Consider the following 21,978-nt stretch of genomic DNA (forward strand, 5'->3'; position numbering starts at 1 on the left):
ATCAGACATGTATATCAGCCTATCAGGTTGACAACCGACTTGCATAAGTGCTTGAGAATGGGGAAATTTTCTCCAAATTTAATGCAGATTTTTCGTAAAGATATTTTAGATAATGAGTAAAGATTTTGGAGATAGGCTAGACAAATACAAAGCCACTGAGCAAGCTGTACAAACTACATATGGCTTGCTCAGTTGATCCATGCCCTTCTTTGCTTCATCTCATGTGCTTGCTTTATGCCAGGAAGGGCCAAATTTTGTGTTTTCTTTTGAAAGAACAGTTGGAATATTGGTCCTGTAGGTAACTGAATGATATGATCTGCGGCGAGTCATGCATGAGATGTCATATTGCATTTTTAAAAAGATTATCATGATTTTTTCAGTAGCCTTAGAGATTGATACTCGAAGAGGTAGGAATACAACATGAGAGATCATTAATTATTAATACAATCAAATTGATCTTCTTCGGAATTTTTTTTTCCTTTTGGCCGGAGGGAGTGGGGCTGGTGGTAGAATTTGAAGCGAACAACTCACAATGATATCCTTTTGGGGTCTTATTTCAACATCAGTCTCCTGATTCACTTTCACATGTGGCAGTCAAGCCTATCCAGAGCAGGAATAATTTTTCTCAGCCTTAATCCATTGGAACAAATTGTTGAAATTCTTGCCAGAGCTCCCATCTTTGGTAACACTGTTGATAACCTTGGTTTTTAATTTTAAGGCCCTTTTTTTGTATTCTCCAACAGTGAGAAGCTGCTCAATTTTATTCTTTATTTCTTCTCGTGCAATGATTCCATTGGCATCTCGTTCAAATCCTAAACCGATCTTCCAAACATCACATATGTATTTCTCATTAAGGAACTGATCTGCAAAGTAAGGCCAACAGAGGAAAGGAACACCATTGCTTAAACCTTCGATCGTAGAGTTCCAACCACAATGGCTGAGGAAGCAAGCCACTGAAGGATGGCTTAAGACCTGTTGCTGAGGTGTCCAGCCTGCTAGTAGCCCACGGCCTTGTATTCGATCTTTGAAGCCTTCTGGATATGCATTGTCTGTCTCGGTAGTTAAATCTTGCCTCACAACCCACAAGAATGGCCTATTGATGAGCTCAAGCCCAAGTGCCAGCTCCCTGAATTGTGTCGGATCAAAAACTGTGAAGCTCCCAAATGCAACATAGATGACAGATTGCATTGGCTGCTTATCAAGCCATGCCAAGCAGTCTGAATCTTCAGGCCAGAAAGAGCCAACTGATTTTCCAAGTCGATTACTTGCCAAAAGAGGGCCTACAGGTAGTATTTGAGGAAATAAAGTGAAGGCTGCCGCCTCTAATTCACAACTTGTATTGCAAATCAACCAATCTGCCAGTTTGACTGTTGTGTTAGATTTTAACAAGGTATCAAAAGCAATATTTTGTAATGTGAGATCACTAAAGCAGGTCCAAACAAGATGTTCAGGCTTCATCTCTGGCATGGTAGGTGACAACTTTACCATCTGGTTCTTCAACACGGTACCTGCACTAAAAAGCTTGACGTGTTTAGAAACTTTTCAACTGAATACAAAATAGCAAAATGTAGAACCGATAGTACTAATGCGTGTTCTGATGATTAGCAGTTTGATGACTGCAAATAAATGTATCTTCTTTCTCTAATGGTGCTGGCAAGGAATTATCTAAAATGAGTCAATCTTACCAGTGCTACTTATGATTCCATCATCTATGAGCTTTGGGATGCTGAATATCTGTGCCAATAGTGAAGCTGACGCTGGCCAGAAGGCTATTGCCTTGATTCTCATTTTCTTTGCAATCTCTAGTGCCCATCCCATGGTTTCATCAGCAATAATGCATGTGATTTTATCACTGTCAGATTGATTTATGCTCTTTATTAGACACTCTAGATTCGCAGGCATGACCTGGTAAACTGATAGCGTCAATTTTCTCAGGTCATTTCTGTCCTCCCATGATTCCAATCCATCTGGGATTGACACCAGTTGCATCATAGCTGGTACATTGTCCTCCTGTGATAATGATTTGGTAACTCTCTTGTGATCGAATTCGGAGTTCACAAATGTTACTCTAATACCCTGCCTGACTAAGCACAAGGCCAGTTCCATTAAGGGAAGAACATGACCTTGCGCTGGATAAGGAATGGCTAGAACATGTGGATGAGGATGATTCATGATATTTTGTTGTTATCTTATCCTGGCTTTCCTCTAATGCAGGAAATGTAGCATAAAAACTTCCATACTTCTCCCACCATTTATAGACTATGATTCATGCTGTTTATTGTGGAATGCCAATTGCATGTCCAGCCCTATTAATCAAGGTATTTGCCCAAGTTTTACTCAGGCTGCAATAAAGAATTCATTCTTCTTGTTTGCCATTGGTAGATTATATTTCAGTTGGTAGCATTAGGCACCCTTTGTTCTTGTTTGGTTTCCTTTCCACCTCATTGAAGATTCTCAGTTCCTTGCTTAAATTTTATCGACCTTTCTTGTTTGTGTTGATGTTACTTATTTACTTGATTATCCACGATTTTGTTGTTACATGAGGTATATGATCTGCCATTGAATTCTGTTTTGGTTGTGTTTATTGTTGTTTATAATATTGTAAAATTTCTAGCGTCCTAAAAGGACATATTTGAGTGATTGAGTGGAGTTGGCCTTCATCATTCCCAAAGAGAGGAAGCATACTTTGTCAAACAGTTTCTGTTCAAGATTTTTTGAAATTTTCACCAAATTCGGTGACGGATTAGACTCCTCCTAATTTTCCATTGACTCCTGTGGATCTATCCCTTCCCCTTAGTAGTATGTGATCCTGTGACGGTTCAGTCCTCTCCGAATTTTTCATTGATCTCCTTAAGTCCACCCCGTCCCCTTAATATAGAGTAGGAGTACGTGTAAAATAAAATTTATCATGTTCGAGAAAAAAAAAAGTGTAATAGTGCACGTGTTACACGCAATCTTAAGTCTACCCATTAAATGATTAAAACTTATTATATATGCTCATTCCCATTTGTATACAACGAACAAAGACTATTGGGCCATTTGCAGATCAAGATACCATCCCTATCTTTGTCTATTGCAATTTTGGCTTCCCTTGTATCTGATGCACTTGTTATGATTACTTCAAAATTATACGAGAAGATTTCAAAGATGTTAACATGTACAAACTTAAGATCTGTTTGACATGACATGCAAATAAAGGCAAGTTAATTTCACTACAATCTCAGATACTTCAAATAGATACTGTGTAAATAATCGGGTCATGTATCATTCTTCCCTTCTTGTGGCAGAAAATTATCTCATTGATTACACACGCAGAGACATCGAAAATTGTACCTCTGCCAACATGCCACTGTCAAAAGTCATTCACTCTACATTGTTTCTCAAAGATAACAGCACTGACAGATTACCCTAGTAATGCAACTATAGGGGCTATAATTCAGAAAACTTTAGTTAGATTACATGTGTAGTCATGGCAATAGGAGAGGATGTATAAGAACGTTGCGGATAATCAGATGCTCAAATGCACAAACCATGGGATAACGAGTATTACTGGAAGATACTTCAATAATGGAGAAAATCTTCGAAAAGGGAAAAAAAATACAAGCCTAAACTTTGTGTATGGAGTGTTATGCGAAAGTGACAAACAGTAAATGCTCTGTTATATTCCTTAGATAAGCAAGGAAGGAAACATCGTTCGAAGTCCCAAGCAAATGGATCATCTGATCTTCATTGTTCCTATAACAACAAAAGCACTAAAATGCTCGAAACAATCATCCATTGTTGCTGAATTTAAGGGTCAGTGGTCCTCAATCTTCTTCAGTGCCTTCATATCTGTTGTCTCCACCCTGCATCATAAAATGGCATCGCCAGAAAGTCGCATCAAGTGAACAGACGACCTAGTTTTTGACAGCCAATTTTTGGAAGAAGACAAAGCACAAAGTACATACATAAACAATCAAATAATTTGAAAGCTAACTTGAAAGCTAACTTTTGGAAGAAGACAAAGCACAAAGGACATACATAAACAATCAGGAGAATCTAAAGAGGGAGGGGGGAAGAGAGATTTAAGAGCAGAACACAGCATGCTTATAGGGCTAAGCTTAAACCAAAAGCACAATCACGTAATTATGCCTATGAAAATTATTGCTATTATCTTGCCAGAAATAAGGCCGGCTAAGCTGTAAACCCTCAATATAAAACTTTAAAAAAAAAAAAAAGATTAAGTGAGAGACAAAAATCTTAGTACATTGCTCTAGATTTCACCACTTTATATTTAAATCTCTAATTAGTTATGGTGCCACTGCCAATCTAGACATGTATATGACAGCCAAGAATATTCCAAGTCATTGTAATTGACAAGTTTTTGGTTGTGAGTGATGACTTCATTCTCAATTGATATCTCCATAGTAGTAGAAAATAGTATTCCTAAGGATTACATGCATGGATATAATGCTTCAGTTCTTAAGGCTGAGAATGTTAGGATTTCTCACAAGTAATAGTGACTTATGAGGCTACATTTCTGCACAAACTGTTGCTTGAAAATATCACATATCAGCAAGCATAATTATTATGAAAAGGAAAAATTAGAATTACGCTGTTCTAGTATTAAGTAAGTGATAGAGATAAGTGGCAAAATCCACTAGGGTTTATAGGAGGCGTGGAAAGGGTGTGTCGAATGCCCCAGCATTGATTTGGCATGCTTTTGATGACAAGGAACCAACTTGGGAGTTGGTTTGAATCCTAAGGCATTTGTTTTCTGATTTTCACCAGTTGGCAAATTTTAGTAATTTGGTTAGCTGCAGGAATTTTATGTTTATGTTAATTTTCTGTTTAGTAATTATTTTTGATAATTAGTATTTTAGTTGTTATGGGGAATAAAAAAGCTTAGCTTTCCAGCTTTCTACTAGGATTCTATTCTAGTTAGGAGTTCTAATTAGGATTGAAGTTGACTTTGTTCTAGCATCTAAAAATAACCACTTCTCCACAAAGAGAAGTCAGAATTTTTGGCATTGATAAAATTTTCCTGCAGACTCAACATCTTTCTTAGGGTTGTGTGATACATCCCAACTTTAAGTGTGATGCCTAAGATTCTTAGGAGTGATTCCTAGACTTACTAAGCAGATTTTTATCTTCTTAAGCATATTTTCTTATCCTATTCCTAGTTGCTATTTCAACTTCGGGTGAAATTCGATATCTAGGTTTCTCTACAAAGCTGCTGTGCCTACCAAGTGTTCGTGCTGCGTCAGTTTTGGTATCAGGGCAAGGCTTTCCCATGACAACAAGTAGTGGGTTGAATTTTAGGGGTCGATACACAGACAAGGAACGGGATAGCATCATTAATCTTCTCTTGGAGAGGGTTGCTGTGTAAGAAGACAAAATTTTTAATACTAAGCAACAGCAAATTCCTAAATCTAGAGGCAACGGGGGGTCCAGATCTGGGGTCAAAAACAATGGCAAGGAACCAAAGCATTGAACAGCCTGAAGACCCAACCGGGAATCAATCTGGTAGGAGTGAAAATACATTAAATCAATCTTTTGGAAGGCCACGAGCTTCTCTTTTTGACAAGGCTAATGAGATTGTTCAATCAGCAAGGCAAGGAAGACAAGACTCTTATGATTTTGCAGGAGACATCACAAAAAATGTAAGAGTAGATATTCCTGATTTCAACGGAAGAATTGATCCTAAAGTTTCTTCTAATTGGCTTGCTACTTTGGAACGCTATTTTGATTGGTATGATATGACTGATGAGAGAAAAGTTAAGTTTGCTATCATGAAACTTGTTGAACAAGCCCAAGTGTGGTGGACAGGAGTCGAGCATGATCTTCGACTTGCTGGACAACTAGACTTGACGTGGAAAAAGATGAAACTGCGTTTGAAGAGAAAGTACGTGCCTTTACATTATGAAGCTGATCTTTTGAATGATACGAATAGCTTGAGGCAAGGAGGAATGACAGTTGCTGAGTATATGAACAAGTTTGAAGAGTTGAAAATTCGCTGCGGAGGAATAGAAAGTTTAGCACAAGCTTTGTCCAGATTTAAGTTGGGTTTGAGACCTGAAATTCGCAAAGAATTGATGGGATATGATATCTACACAGTTGATAATGCATTCCAAGCAGCTCTTAGAATTGAAAAGAGCCTACAGCAGCCACTAATTAAGAGGTTCAATACTCAAGGTGGGGAGGTAGTTCCTAAAAGATTTGCTACAAATGACAAGCCATATAAATCAGCAGCAACTCAAGTAACTTCCAAGCCTGCAAAGACAAAAACTAAGGCTTCCACAATAGATGAACAAAACAAGAACAAATATGGATGTTTCAAGTGTGGTTTGAAGGGACACATGGCATGGGAGTGCCTGAACAAGAGAAACTTGCTCATTGACACTAATTCTGGAGATAAGGAAAATCTAGAGGTCGAGGAAGATGAATGTGGTGATTATTTGACTGAGATGGCATGACTTAATGTTCATGATTTGGAAGACGAAGAAGAAGACATGTCTTATCTCTCGGTTGTGAGGCATTTCCTCGGTGCACCGAAGTCACAAAAGAAACTTCAATCTTTCAAACCTTAGTTTGCTGTGGACAAGAGACTAGAAAGCTCATTATTGATGGTGGCAATAGCATGAACATGGTTTCAGAGTCTACCGTACAGCGGTTAAAGTTGCCGACGGAGCCACATCCTAAACCATACAAGGTTGTTTGGATCAACAGTAACTCTATTCTGGTAATGAGGCGTTGCTTGGTGTCCATTAAACATGGACCTTACAGTGATTCTATATGGTGTGACATTATTCCAATGACTGTTTTCCACATACTTCTTGGTCGATCTTGGCTATATGACCGAGATGTGGATCATAATGCGAAGTCGAACACTTATTCATTCAAGTTTAATGACCAGCAGATTGTCTTAAAGCCTATGAGTGCTGAAACTATGAAGAAGTTTCACGACAAGAGACCAACCAAACAAGAGAATTCAACGGTTAATGAAGTGATTGAGACAAGGAAGAAGCCTCCTCAGATTTTAAGCAAGAAGCAATTTGAAAGGAAGAGCAAGGAGCAAGGAGTTATCATGGTATTAGTCTTCACAGAGGTGAAAATTTCAGCAGTTGTCAACTCTGAAGAAGTGCTTCCAGAAATTGTCAAATTGCTGTCTGATTTTTCTGATGTAGCTCCAGAAGATCTGCCGCATGGACTACCACCCATGCGTGATATTCAGCATGCAATAGATTTCATACCAGGCTCTCAACTCCCTAACTTGCCTGCCTATCGCATGAACCCGAGTGAGTCTGCTGAACTTAAGAGACAAGTGGATGAGCTCTTGGACAAAGGACATATTCAAATCAGCCTAAGTCCTTGTGCAGTGCCGGTTTTATTGACTCCAAAGAAAGATGGAACCTGGAGAATGTGTGTAAATAGCCGTGCAATCAATAAGATAACAATCAAGTATAGGTTTCCCATACCTAGATTTGATAATATGATTGATATGATGACTGGTTCTATTGTCTACACTAAAATTGACTTGCGAAAGGGGTACTATCAGATCAGAATTCGTTCAGGTGATGAGTGGAAAACAGCCTTCAAGGCGAAGGATGGTCTCTACGAGTGGCTAGTGATGCCGTTTGGCCTCTCTAATGCTCCTAGCACCTTTATGAGATTCATGACACAGGTATTTCAGCCCTTTATTGGCCTTTTTTTGGTTGTCTATTTCGATGATATTTTAATTTATAGCAAGAACAAAGAGGAGCACATTAACCATCTTCAGCAAGTAATGCGAGTTCTTCGTCAAGAAAAGCTCTATATCAACTTGAAGAAGTGTACTTTCATGGCTCCTAGTATTGTATTTTTGGGTTTTGTCATTTCAAATGAAGGGATAGCTGCTGATCTGGAAAAGGTGAAGGCAATAGTAGATTGGCTGATTCCTACTAATTTGAAGAAGGTTTGCAGTTTCCATGGGCTAGCTTCGTTCTACAGGCGATTTATAAGGAGATTTAGCTCCATTATGGCTCCCATCACTGATTGCATGAAGCAGGGACAGTTTCAATGGACAAAAACTACAACTAAGGCTTTTGAAGAATTGAAGAAGTGAATGACCGAAGCTCCAGTGCTTAGGCTGCTAGATTTTTCTAAGGTGTTTGAGGTCGCATGTGATGCTTCTCATGTTGGGATTGGTGGAGTTCTAAGTCAAGAAGGTCATCCTATTGCTTGTTTTAGTTAAAAGTTGAATGAGGCAAAGTAGAAATACTCTACTTATGACAAGATATTCGACGCTGTTATTCAATCTATTCGCCATTGACATCATTATCTTATTTATAAGGAATTTGATCTATATTATGATCATGAAGCCCTCAAATATATTAATTCTCAGAAGAAGTTCAGTCATCGGCATGGCAAATGGGTTTCTTTCCTGCAACAATACAATTTTATTATCAAACACAAGGCAGGTGTTGAGAATAAGGTGGCTGATGCACTTAGTTGTGTGCATCTGATTCTAACTACTATGGCTGTTCAAGTGGTTGGTTTTGATACACTTAAGCAAGATTATCCTCGTGGTAGAGATTTCAAGGTCATATATGAGGATTTAATGGCTGGTAAACAAGCAAAATATACTGGTTTTTCCATCCATGATGGCTATCTTTTCAAAGGGACTCTACTTTGTATTCCTAATACTTCACTGAGGGTGGAGTTAATTTGAGAATTACATGGTGGAGGTGCTACTGGACCAAAGCAAGATCGCTTCTATTGGCCAAGTATACGATGTGATGATGGCAAGACTGTTGCTCGATGCCAAGTTTGTCAATTGGCCAAAGGGCAAAAGAAAAACACTAGTCTTTACATGCCACTACCCATTCCACATGAACCGTGGCAGGATTTGAGCATGGATTTTGTCCTTGGACTACCAAGAACGTTGCGAGGTTATGATTCTATACTAGTAGTTGTGGACAGATTTTCAAAGATGGCTCACTTTCTCCCATGTGCTAAGACTTCAGATGCTGTCCATGTTGCTAAGATTTTCTTCAAAGAGGTAGTTAGACTTCATGGACTGCCAATGACTATAGTTTCAGACAGGGATGTGAAGTTTATGAGTTACTTTTGGCGGAATTTGTGAAAGATACTGCACACTAAACTCAAGTTTTCTTCTTCTTTCCACTCACAAACGGATGGTCAGACAGAAGTTGTTAACCGCAGCCTTGGTGATCTACTTCGGTGTTTGGTTGGTGATCATGTTTCCAATTGGGATCAAATTCTACCAATGGTAGAATTTGCTTACAATAGTTCAGTGAATCGATCAACTGGTTATAGTCCTTTTGAGGCTGTAATGGGAAAAAATCCTCACAAACCTACTGATTTGCTTCCATTACCAGCTAGCGCTCGTCCAAGTGCTGAAGCTGAGGCTTTCTCTAAGCATATTCTAGATATACATGATGAAGTTCGATGCCAGATTGCTATCAGCAATGAATGGTACAAAACACATGCAGATTTGAAGAAGAAATTTTCAGAATTTGAAGAAGGGGATGAAGTTATGGTTCGTATTCGGCCAGAGAGGTATCCTAAAGGTGTCTACAAGAAGCTACATTCCAAAAGTGCAGGTCCTTTCAAGGTTCTCAAGAAAATCAGCTCAAATGCTTATGTTCTTGAGTTACCTAAAGATATGGGAATTAGCAACGTGTTCAATATTGAAGATTTGACTGCTTATGATGGTCATTTCGATGATTCAGCAGATTGGACTTCTAAAGCTACTCTTCCAACTCCTACATGCTTATGTGAAGCAATTGAAGATGTTCTTGACCACCAAATTGTGTCAACTAGAGGGGGCGGCTACCAGAAGTTTCTTGTTCATTGGAGGGGACGACCATGTACAGATTGTACATGGATTAGTGAATCTGAATTTCAGAAGTTGGATCCAGATTTCTATGAGAGGTATCAGGCCATTAACTCGCCAGGGTCGAGTCTTCTCAAGCCGGGGAGAGATGATAGAGATGAGGGGCAAAAATCCACTAGGGTTTATAGGAGGCGTGCAAAGGGTGTGTCGAATGACCAAGCATTGATTTGGCATGCTTTTGATGACAAGGAACCAACTTGGGAGTTGGTTTGAATCTTATGGAGTTTGTTTTCTGATTTTCACTAGCAGGGGTATTTTAGTAATTTGGTTAGGTGCAGGAATTTTATGTTTATGGTAATTTTCTGTTTAGTAATTAGTATTTTAGTTGTTATGGGGAATAAGAGAGCTTAGCTTTCTAGCTTTCTACTAGAATTTTATTCTAGTTAAGAGTCCTAATTAGGATTGGAGTTGGCTTTGTTCTAACATCTATAAGTAACCACTTCTCCACAAAGAGAAGGCAGATTTTTTGGCGTTAATAAAATTTTCCTACAAACTCAACATCTTTCTTAGGGTTGTGTGATACATCCCAACTTTAGGTGTGATGCCTAAAGATTCCTAGGAGTGATTCCTAGACTTACTAACCAGATTTTCATCTTCTTAAGCATATTTTCTTATCCTATTCCTAGTTGCTATTTCAATTTTGGGTGAAATTCGATATCTGGGTTTTTCTTACAAAGCTGATGTGCCTACCAAGTGTTCGTGCTGCGTCAGTAAGACTAATATGTTTCTATTTTTCTTTATTGCTTTGTTTTCACAAGAAATACAAAACTAGATTGTGACAATGTGAAACTGTAAAAGGGAAGGTTAAGTTAACAGGGTAGCACAACATTTTTGTAAGTTACAGCGTAGAAATGGATTGACAAAACAACTGCCAGGCAACAATTGTTTCATGTCACAAATTCTAAAATATCAATCTCCAGGCATTGCCTTTCTAGTTGTCTCCACTGTCAACCTATATCAACTTAGCAGTCATTGCTAACTTCTCTAGCCATATGAGTTATACTAACTGTTCTCAGACAAAAGATAGGAGGTATAGTACATCATTTTTGGCTAGTACCACTTTGCACCCTTTAATATTTGAACCAAGTTTCAACTTTCCACCCCAAACTTCAATTTAGACACATTGTGCCCTAAAGTTACTGCAATTCATCACACTTGGAAACTACAGACAATTACACACATAACTTGCATGCATAACATGTTAGAGGCGATGAAATGGTGCCTTCCATGATCTCAGTGGAGGAGAAGCATGACATGGTGTGCCAGCACTTAATTTCTCCCATTTCCTCTACCAATGTCAGAGATTGGTTTGCGTTAAAACAGATTGATAGCTCCAGCATGCAAAGTATCCAAAATAAAAGTCAGAGGTCAAAGTAAATTTACATAAAAAAGCAGAGTAGCAAAGTTACATTGCTATATAGTTATTCAGGGCAATGGGTGACCAGCTTCTCTAAGGGATGTGTCTACTGCAAGCAATATGGATCAAAGGTTATAGAAAAGGGAGCATAGTGGACCTCTATTAACCAAATGCTTCACAGTAAGCATGACATCAAGACCAAGGGTTACAGCGCAAGATCTATTGGTAAGTTTTCTAGCATTTCAGCGATACGCCACATTTGCAGATATTACGTTTGTTCTGAAACTAAAGAACTGACTAATATCGAGCCAGAGATTGCTAATAAACAAAAATATCTAAAATAATAAAAATGCCAAACAGAAGCAGCATGTTGTACACATCTAAACTACATTACCAACACTGCCCCAACCTTGTCCATAACACCATATGACAATGTACTAAACAAAAAAGCATGAAAAGTATATGGAAAACGAAGGAAACTGGAAATCCGAGAACGATGAATTTAGCAAGAGACAGAGTACAACTGAAATTTGGGGATAGAAGAGAACACATGAAGTGAAAAATTTGAGAAACTTACGTTGTTCCACATAAAACAATCTTTTGAACTTTCGTAATGTCAGAACTGGACTGATTATCCTCGACAAAAACTGTCAAGCTGATACAAGAAAATGCTAAAATCAAGTTAAATTAAGCTGGAAAACATTCAGTCCAAGTGTAAAAAGTACCAGAAATATTCAACATACCTCCGAACATTTTGAAACTTAACATATTTTAAGATCACTGGTTTTCCCTACAAAATAAAAGGTAGTGCGAATCAATTATGACAGTGAAGCGACGAGCATAGTAACCAAACTACAACATCCAGTCAAGTTCTCACTCAAATGCAAGAACCAGCACTGCCATGAAGTTTGTCGAAGCACTAAAATTTACCTTAAGATTATCTTCAGATAGAACAGCTGTATCACTAGGAGGGAAGTCATTAACATTACTGCATGTAAAGGTACAATAAAGAAGTTTATTCCAGTTTTGAAAGGAAAAATAACACGATTAGAAAAACAATCCAGAAAGGAATTTAATCTCAAAGTTACCTGAATCCCATGTGCTCCCTATTTGAAAAAAGTTTCACAGTTTTAGGACCTGCTGACAAAGAAAACATTCAGATCTATTGCAGTTAGACATGCTCAAATTCAATACAAACTTCCTGGAAATCTTAAATTTAACACCAGCTTTCCTAAGTCTCTCATCACTGATTCTTCTTTATTCACTCTTTTCCCTTTCAATTTAAAAGCTTTTCATGCCCACATTGCAGGAAATTTGGATATGCAGACACTTAACAAGAACATGCAGATACTGAACATTTGCTAGCCATGACCATAAGCATGGAATTTAAGCAGGCTTCATACCAGAAATGAGAGGCAATTACCAGAAGATCTGACAGACCAAAATAACTTTGTAAGTTCTTAAACATGTAAAGACTTCTGTATGTTTGACTGTACGCAATCTATTTGTGGGCAATTAGTCAAAATGATCATTGCATTTTACACATGATATTACACTTTCTTATAGCAATAATTCTCACAAATTTCACTCTCCCTAATCTTATTTCAACATGCCTATTTGAACTACTTGAAAAAAAAGGTTTTAAGAGAAACCAGGATATGTAGTATACTTAGTAATTAGACAGGAAGGCATCAACAATGCAAATTTCATAAGAGACACTTACAAGAACTGGGACTACAAAATTCGTAACTAGTCACTAAGAGCTGATGCCATTAAATCATGACCTTGTAAAATACCTTTTTGAAAGAATTATAAATGTTTACCTTCCTCCTCTGGTCCTTTGATAATGATGGAATGTAGTTTAACTACTTGATTAAAAGGTATATAGATTAATAGTTGCTCATCTGCGTCGCTTTCTAGTACCAAACCTTCGTCCTCCCGATATCCCTGATTAAAGATAAATAAAATTCAGTTACATTAATAGATATAACATCCCTTCCATCTGAGTAAACAAACAACTGAAGTAAATGTCAAATCATCAAAATACCATCTATAATTCCATAACCCATCTTATATCTAAAACCAAATACCAAATGCTAATTTTGCAGTATTTATTCAAAAGTTCAGTAAAAACACATGAAATCTTGGCAAAGTTGCTAGTCACCTAAGGTTTCAGGGGTATACAAACTTTGGGTAATATAAATGTTGACCCTTTATTCCCTGCCGGCGAATCTATAGTGTCACTTCAGATCTCATGTCAAAATTTCACTGCTAACTGAGATACCATGCAGCATCAGAAATTGCCACTCCTCAGTCTCATCCTTCAGTTTCAACATAACATTGAAATAGAATTATTACACCAAAAAGCTTACAATAACCCGAAGTAAATGAAGAGAGTGTTTTTCAATATGCCCCACATGATAAAAACAGAAAACAAGATAAATGGAGAACACGAGTGACAAAACCTAGCAAACAACAAAAAAGAAGAAGAAAACAAGATAGATTCAGAGAAAAGTATCTTGAGTTAGAATCTTCCATCATCATTTGGACGTCTTAGAAATCCTTCTAGCCCCTACAACTTCTGTTCCCCACTCTGACTTTTCAAATCTTAGCCAGAGACACATGACTCATGGCCCAACTAGAACAAAATATTGTCTCAACCAGCAGTCTCATCAATTTTCTCTGTTGCAATGATTGGAGCTCTTCACGTACTTAAGGATAATACACCTTAAGTCCCAGTTTCCAAGCTTTAGTGCGCATTTTCCAAGATACTTTGCTCGAACGATTTTGTTGGGAAAATGCTTCCTGTTGTTTTAGAAATATCCAAATTAAGATGCCTAAAACTCACTTTAAGAACAACTGAACCCACTCTCTCACAAAACTCACCCCGAACCTGAATGCAATATGCTTCTATAAACAGCAGAACTCAATAGGATCTGAAAAACTGCTTGGTTGACATGGTGAACAAAGCATAATTGGTGGAAATTATTTATCTAACTAATCGTACTACCACCCATGTAAACAACATAATCACTTCATCTCTTCCAAAATAAAGTGCTCACTAATTCTCAAGGAAAATGCAATTTTCATAAGTAACTTTGAAATATGTCCAAAGAGTAATAATGGTGGCTATCTCAAACTTGGCCACAGTGCACATGCTTATCAAGGCATGTTACTACCCAGTCAAGTTGGTGAATCAATTTCTGTCAACTTTTGCATCCTCAATTGCCATCATGTCATGGACTATCTTTGGCCCATATCATGAACTGATGCAGGTGTAGTCTGAAGCATGACAAGATGACTTGGGTTCACATAAAAATCAGGTTTCAAGCAACAGTGAAAGTTAGTAACTGATTTGATGCTAGAGAGGAAAAATATAATAATGTTCCTCAAAGACCTTAAAGCAAAAACCTTCTAACCTTAATATAGTCAGAAAAATAAGAATAAGAGTCCACTATTTCTGCATAATTTTTGCTAACATAGACCATCATGAATCCAAAGTAGAGTTGCTCTTAACTGGCAGAAAGTGAATTAATTTTGGTTCAATTAATTCCTACATCAATTTACACTGCCTGTATCAAGAATGTCTTCTGATTTAAAGAAACAAGAATCCCCACTTTCACTCAGTATAATTGCTATAGCTTAAACAGGCAGTCTCCATATTTACATTTCTTGCCTAATCTCTACATTATACTCGAAGTAATACTTTTAAAGCAACAATGTCAAGACTAAAACTAGGGACAACAGCCTTTGCATATTGATATTACAAGCTTCTTCTACAAACTTTAACTCCCCATATTTCAAGATGCCATAAGAATGTAGTGAATCTGCAGAAGTACATCTATGTGTCTAACAAGCAAGCAGGCAAATACTAAATGGTTCAAAAAAAAGTAATTGCTAGAAACTGTAGAAATCTCACTGTACAAGAACCATAAAAGTCCAGAGATCTCCTACATTTCTGAACCTTAAACCTGTAACGTGATCTGCAGACCACTTTTACAGAAACTGTCTTTACAAACTAAAACCATATTATATACATTGCTTATTCCTTCTAAGCTAATATGCTTGTGTTAAACGTACTCTTACTTCCAAAGCAGGAAATTCAACACTCATTCTTTCTCTAACATCTTGGAACTTGTGCTAGATATATATTGAACTCCCCAGAGAGTTTCATAAATTAATCACTCTCCCCTCAATCCTCTTTCTTTGCTTCTTTTATGTAAAGCGAGGAAGAAGCATCTCCCTTAAAAAGACACAGCATGGCAATTTCAGATAATTAACCCAAAAAGAACCTAAAAAGTCAAACTCAAGAGTAGCACAAGCTAGAATGCAAAAAAATGCTCGTTCACGAGTACACAATTTTATATAGACCTAGTACATAGTTGCAAAAAGGGAATTGCAGTCCTATATTTTCTTGTATTCAAATTTTCTGCATTTCAAAGTTATGGGAAATTCAGCCACCGTATACTCGGAACTTCTAACTGAGTGTTTCCTTTCCAATCAGTTCAAAATTTCCGATTTCCTTCCGTTTATTTCCTCACAAAGGTGGTCTACTCAACTATTAAATTTCAATTTCCAGCTGGCTTTCTACAACTTTGACATATTGCTAAATCCAACAGAAAAAAGGATATTTTAACCTCTTCAAACCTACAAAAATAACATAGCAGACTACAAAAAATTAACTATGAGTAAACAATTCGAACACCAATTCCAACCAAAACCCTTTTAGTTATTCGTGCATTCAAGCCTAATTTTACTATTTCATCAGCCAAATAGCAGAGAATACACAACCTCAATAGCTAGAATAAAGCAAATATCATCAAAGAAGAAAATTGAAATCATTCAACATATATATTAAAAACACAAACCCTCAATAATTTCCAATCTTTTTTACCTGTTTAAGGGCATTAGGAAGAGAGTGAGTACCGCTTTGGTTAAGGCATTCAACTCCTGACCAGTCCACAAAGTCCAACAAATCAACCTGAAAAACAAAACCCATCATTCTTTTTCTTGTTTTTCCATTGTCTTTTTTTTTTGGGTTAAACGGAAAATTAAAGGGAAAAAAATGAAAAAACTGAAGACAGAGAACATATGGGAGATTAAATACTGGTTACTATTGATCTAAATTGAGAAAATTACTTACTTGGTTTCGTTGAATAGCTGAGGCTGATTCGGCAGACATGGCTGACGATGTGATGCAAATCCACCAAACCAACTATTACTCTCAGGAGACAATACTGAAAAGAAAAAAGAAAAAGAAACTAAATCAAAATAGATAAAATGGCTGCTAGAATTTCAGGGTACAGGTATTAAGTAAATTTACACTGACCTCCTTTAGCTTTGTTGATATTATAGAAAAATCCATCTTATTTATGGAAATTGGAGTATATTAAGATAACTTTTTACGGTTTTTATTTATTATTTTTTTTAAGCAAAAGATTGGTGAGATTTAAGAAGTGAACATATAGCAAGAATTAGAAGTCATTAGAACTTAAGAACTCTAAATTTTAAAGATTCAATTTTAACCACTAGATCAAAGTATCCTGAACTTATATTTGCAGAATATTTTATAATGATATAAGATAATGATCACTTGCATTTAGGGACGGCAAGTTGGCAACGAGATGGTTTTGGCCTCACCCCATTATCAAATAACTCCCTCTTGTCCCCGCCTCAAATCCTGCCACCATTCCCCACCCGTGTGACCCATGCAGTTCCCCTTGTGGGTGCTCATAGGGAAAGAAAGCAAAAAGGGAAATCATGAAAAGTCCTCTTAAGTTTTGTACTATTTTGTACTTTATCCCCTAACATTATATTCTTGGTACTTTTATCCCCTTGATTGGTAGTCAAAACATTCAATTAGTAACTGTGGTGATGGTTAATAGGTAAGGACAATGGTATTTTTGGTAAAACAATGGATAGACAAAACTGTCCACAGATTCGTGTCAGATAATATTTTTTTTCTAAAAATACCCTTCTTGGAGAGAAAAAATTTGCTCTCACTAATGTATTTTGCAAAGAAAACGAACAAATCATATGCTTGACGATTCTAAAATAACTTTTTGTTTTTCAAATTATTTTATCTAAAAGTAAAAAAAGACATTAATTTATCGTACAAATTATACCTTATAATTTGAACATCCAAGAAATCCCCTTCCGGAATTTTTCGATGTCCATAATCTTGTTAAGGGTGCTATTTTACCACATCTATAGGTTTCTTAATTTGGTTCCTTTAGATGATGTCATGGACAACATCTAGAGAAAAAGCAACGAAATGAATTTGAAGTAGTTAGAACATTTTTTTCCTTTTTCAACCTCAAATGTAGAACTTGGAAATTTAAAGGCTTTAATGAATAATGAATTGATAACAAAATATTTCTGAACTTGAAGGGAAACATTTCTTTATATATAACACATTGGGGCATTTTTGTCAGAAATTTTAATGATTTAAATGGGAGTATATTCATCTAATTTAATGTTTCAACAAATTATTTGCAGAGGTAGACTATTAGAGGGGATAAAGTGCCAAAAAAGATAACGTTATGAGGTAAAGTACAAAACATCACAAACCTTAGGGGGACTTTTCGTGATTTTCTCAAAGTAAAATGCAAACAAGCTCAATTTGCCATTGTAAAGAAAGTAAAATTCTTTATTAGGACCAAAATCCAGAATAAAATGAGCTTTCTCAGGTAACATAACGCCAAAAAACTTAACTCATGCTCTACATTCCAATTTGAAAAGTTAAGCATATATCTTGAATGTATGGATGAGAATCTTGACCTTATCAGGAACGAAGCCCCAATCCTTCAAGTAATTAAAGTTACATATTGCTAATTGATTGTTTATTCTAATTAGAATGAATTCATAATTATTAGATTTTATGTATGATTATTAGGTATTTAGATTATAGGTATAATTTTTTATATTTTATTTAATTAATTCAGGAGACGGAGTGGGGGTGTGCTTCCCCGCCTCCTCCCCCATTTAAGGTGGGAGGAGATTTTCTCCTTCCACCCCATTCCTGCCTTGTCTCTATTCCGTTCCAACCCTTATTCCATTTCTCTCTGTGAGGTGGGCACTCACCCCTATTGTCGTCCCTACTTGCACTTTCATAATTGCATCTCCTCGAAATTTTTTCAGTCACAGAAAGAGACGATGATGCACTTACAAGTCCTAATTACTAGTTAAGACTATTTGAGACCATTCATGAGAATAGAAAAGCAAATGGTAGTACCAACAACAAATAGTAGGGTGTCATGACAATTCCCTAGTTATGAGTATTTGCTATGAGTTGCAAATTATTTTTACGACTCTTTCCTAAAACTTTTTGCCAATGAATTTGGCAATTCATTCTGGTTTATTATTTTTGAAAATGATACAAATAACTATAACCTCGGTGATTTTGCATCATTTTCACGATGACCTCTACAACCTCGACTACAAAGTTTAATACTTCCAAAATATGAAAAAATTGTGAAACTTCACTTAATAAATAATGAAAAGTCCAAGAGTAATAGATATATATATATTTTTTAGAAGGAAGAGTAATAGATAGTTTCAAACCACAACAGCCATTAGCTTGCTGAAAAACTACTAAATAGGTTCATACTTATACGGAATTAATAATATCATCACTATTCACAATTCTATCCATTATTAGTCCTAAAATATTAGGACCAATGTGAAAACAAGGGAAAGTGAGCTGAGGAGATAAAACATAATGAGTTTCTTTAGAACAATTTTGTCCCTTAGAGAAATTAAAAGGTGTTCTTGTCTTTTTATTAAGCCAAAAAAAAAAAAGAAAGAAAGATGGAGTGGCTAGTACTTTTTTGGAGAACCAATATTCGGGATGACAACGGAGACAGGTGCCTACCCTGCGGGGGAGTAATGGGCCGGGGGCAAGGACGGGGTGAATTTTTCTCCTCCCGTTTTAAATGGGGTGGGGGGCGGTCCCCCGTCCCGTCCTCGCTTCAACTTATTAATATAAATAAATGTAATATATTATATAATCTAATAATAATAAATTTAGAATATTTGGTAACTAAACATAATCTTTATTCCATTTCTATCCAAGCATGAACCACTTGTCCTGTTTCAAAACTCCAATACCAACACAAGCAGACAGTAAAGTCACCATTGCACGATTATTAGGCTTTACTCTTGCTCTCTGCATATCATCAAAAAGCTCCAAGACTTCACTATACCTAAAAAATTAACCTATCTAGTGATCAATGCATTCCAAGAAAACAACATCCTTCACTAACATTTTATCAGAAACCTTCCTTGCCTCATTAAGAAGTCTAGATTCCCATACATGGAAGGCATAAAATTCCTAGACTCCAACTTCTTTACGAGCATCTCACTAATCAAATTATGAAACAAAGGTATTAGGACATTGATTCGAAAATATCAAATTCCTAGTTGATATTTGACATAGGCATGTTACACACTCTATGAGTATTCTCAAGTGTTATTTATACAATCTCACTAATCAAATTATGAAACAAAGGTATTAGGACATTGATTCGAAGATATCAAATTCCTAGTTGATATTTGACATAGGCATGTTACACACTCTATGAGTATTCTCAAGTGTTATTTATACAATCTCGCTAATCAAATTATGAAACAAAGGTATTAGGACATTGATTCGAAGATATCAAATTCCTAGTTGATATTTGACATAGGCATGTTACACACTCTATGAGTATTCTCAAGTGTTATTTATACAATATAATTGAGGTTCTTAATTTTCTTGGTAATTTATTTCAACACTTTTCTTGTTTCATTTTTCATTTTTCACTTTTTTTAACTCTGTATTTTATTTTGTTCCTTGAATTTAGCTTTGATCTATTGAATAAAGGCTTCTAGAATAAAAACCAAATTATAACCAGCGAGTACCTGCGAGGGAAACAGGGTGGGGTGGGACAGGAGGAGTTTTTTGGCACCCCCGTCCCGTTGCCATCCCTAACCAATAACAGGTATAGACCTTCTTAGTATCTTTTGCCTTTTTTGAAGAACTTGTACTTTAGCCACAACGACTCCCTAAAAGATTTGTAATTACCACTGAGATCTCCTCTTTTTTTGTGAAATTGGATATCTTACATCAACTTTCCTTAAGGTTTATTTAACATACAAGCGCATGTCTTATAATTGCATTAACAATTTTTTAAAGTTTTTCTCTTTTTGAATAGTATCATTCTTTTCTATGCTGTAAATTCAAATTCAAATTACACTAGTAACTCATTTTGGGCCACCTAGTTAATGAAAACTGAGTATTTATTGAATTTCTTTGCCACCAAGCAAAGTTGCTGTCTTTTTACATTACATAAAAAGAACTCCCATACAACTTCAGAAATATCAAAAGTTCGTTGTTGAAAATATACAAGGTTATAAGTTGTAAAAAATAAAGTGTACTCATAATTTAAATTATTAGTAAATGACTAAATAATTATGAGTTGAGGTTTGGATATTGGTTATCTTATCCAACTTTGCATATATGCGAGTTGTTAAATTCATGAGTAAAAAATTACATCCCACATTGGTTCAAGAGATGAAGAAATAACACTTAATATGTAAGTAAGGACTCGAAACCTAATAGTTTAAATTTTTGGATCAGAGTTAGGTTCCTAATTTACATATTGGACTTTTCGATGGGTTCTCTCGAGGTGTTTTCTCCCTAACAAGTGGTATCAAAGTTTCAAGTTGCGAGACTGGACTACTCATGGGCAAGTGGATTTTTCTCAGGGTTGGATCGGTGAAAATTCTCTTCTTAGTAGTGGATCGAAGTGCCAAGCAGTTGGGCTGGTGTTGGATTAGGTGTGCCATGGGTTTTGCAGGAGTCCAGTTGGTGTTAGACCAAGAAATTAAGGGTTGGCAGGGGTCCAGAATTAAATTTAAATATTGAAGAAGAGCGGGTCCATGATTGGGAGAAGAGATGACTTTAGGTCTTAAGGGGGATTCGCGTTAAGTATTAAAGTGGGTTTGGAAAAGAGCTTGTAAACTTGGGTTCAATGGGTTACTCATAAGGGGAGATATTTGTTAGGTTCATGAATAAAAAATTATGTCGCACATTGGTTCAAAAAATGAAGAAAGAGTACTTAATATGTAAGTAAGGGCTCAAGACCTAATAACTTAAGTTTTTGGATCATAGTTGGGTTCTTGATTTATATATTGGACTCTTTGATGGGTTCTCTCAAAATGTTTTCCCCATTTTTGGAAATTGAAAACCATACCTTAACTAATTTTTCAAGTAGGTTTGACTAATCTAACCATTTTAAAAATTATGGGTTGGTTACCCTATTTTTCAATTTAGACCAATTCGATGTTCCCGATTACCCATTTTTTCGATTCTTTTTACACACCCCTATCTACTACTACTACTTCATGAATCGGATTCCATGTGATCAATCTCCCTAACTAAATGATATGACCAACATTACTAACTAATAAACTAACAGTACGTGGTTAATAAACTAACCAATTTGTCACTAGTTTTTTTTTTTTTTACAATGCCCCCTTTAAACCAAACTTCTCTAATCTGGACATACCTAACATCTTTTTCAACTAGACAAATGTTTTTGTCTTTAAAGCCTTCATGAAAATGTCTATCACTTGCTTTTAAGTTCTGCAATAATAAATCTCAATCTCATTCTCTCGAATCAACTCACGTAGGAAATCAAATAATACTAGATATCTATGTACTTGCTACGCATATGGAAAAGTGGGTTATTAGACCGCTCAA

The 21,978-nt window shown here is 36.3% G+C and overlaps 2 protein-coding genes across 5 annotated transcripts; both read right to left on the reverse strand.

Annotated features, from left to right (window-relative positions):
* Window positions 1-368: 368 nt before the first annotated feature.
* LOC113727452 (UDP-glycosyltransferase 83A1-like) lies at window positions 369-2,351 on the reverse strand. The gene is made up of 2 exons (XM_027251613.2): window positions 1,686-2,351; window positions 369-1,508 (listed from the first exon to the last, which is right to left on the reverse strand). Exons 1-2 carry the CDS (start codon window positions 2,170-2,172, stop codon window positions 601-603), a joined length of 1,395 nt encoding a protein of 464 aa, XP_027107414.2. The 5' UTR covers window positions 2,173-2,351; the 3' UTR covers window positions 369-600.
* A 1,195-nt stretch (window positions 2,352-3,546) lies between these two features.
* LOC113727453 (PITH domain-containing protein At3g04780) lies at window positions 3,547-16,922 on the reverse strand. Of its 4 annotated transcripts, XR_011840880.1 has the most exons (10): window positions 16,832-16,878; window positions 16,378-16,471; window positions 16,129-16,215; window positions 13,058-13,181; window positions 12,323-12,371; window positions 12,165-12,222; window positions 11,978-12,024; window positions 11,812-11,889; window positions 5,893-6,054; window positions 3,547-3,845 (listed from the first exon to the last, which is right to left on the reverse strand). XR_011840880.1 is itself a non-coding variant. In XM_027251615.2 (9 exons), the coding sequence occupies exons 2-9, from the start codon at window positions 16,414-16,416 to the stop codon at window positions 3,797-3,799; spliced, it is 531 nt and encodes a 176-aa protein (XP_027107416.1). In that variant the 5' UTR covers window positions 16,417-16,471; window positions 16,832-16,922; the 3' UTR covers window positions 3,547-3,796. The 4 variants fall into 4 exon arrangements, 3 of the variants coding, with proteins under 3 accessions (XP_027107416.1, XP_071936789.1, XP_071936788.1); XM_027251615.2 differs by lacking the exon at window positions 5,893-6,054 and having other exon boundaries at window positions 16,832-16,922; XM_072080688.1 differs by lacking the exon at window positions 5,893-6,054 and having other exon boundaries at window positions 3,547-3,896; window positions 16,832-16,879.
* Window positions 16,923-21,978: the final 5,056 nt, after the last annotated feature.

The sequence above is a fragment of the Coffea arabica genome, chromosome 2e (assembly GCF_036785885.1).
Source record: "Coffea arabica cultivar ET-39 chromosome 2e, Coffea Arabica ET-39 HiFi, whole genome shotgun sequence".
In the NCBI taxonomy this organism is placed as follows: Eukaryota; Viridiplantae; Streptophyta; class Magnoliopsida; order Gentianales; family Rubiaceae; genus Coffea; species Coffea arabica.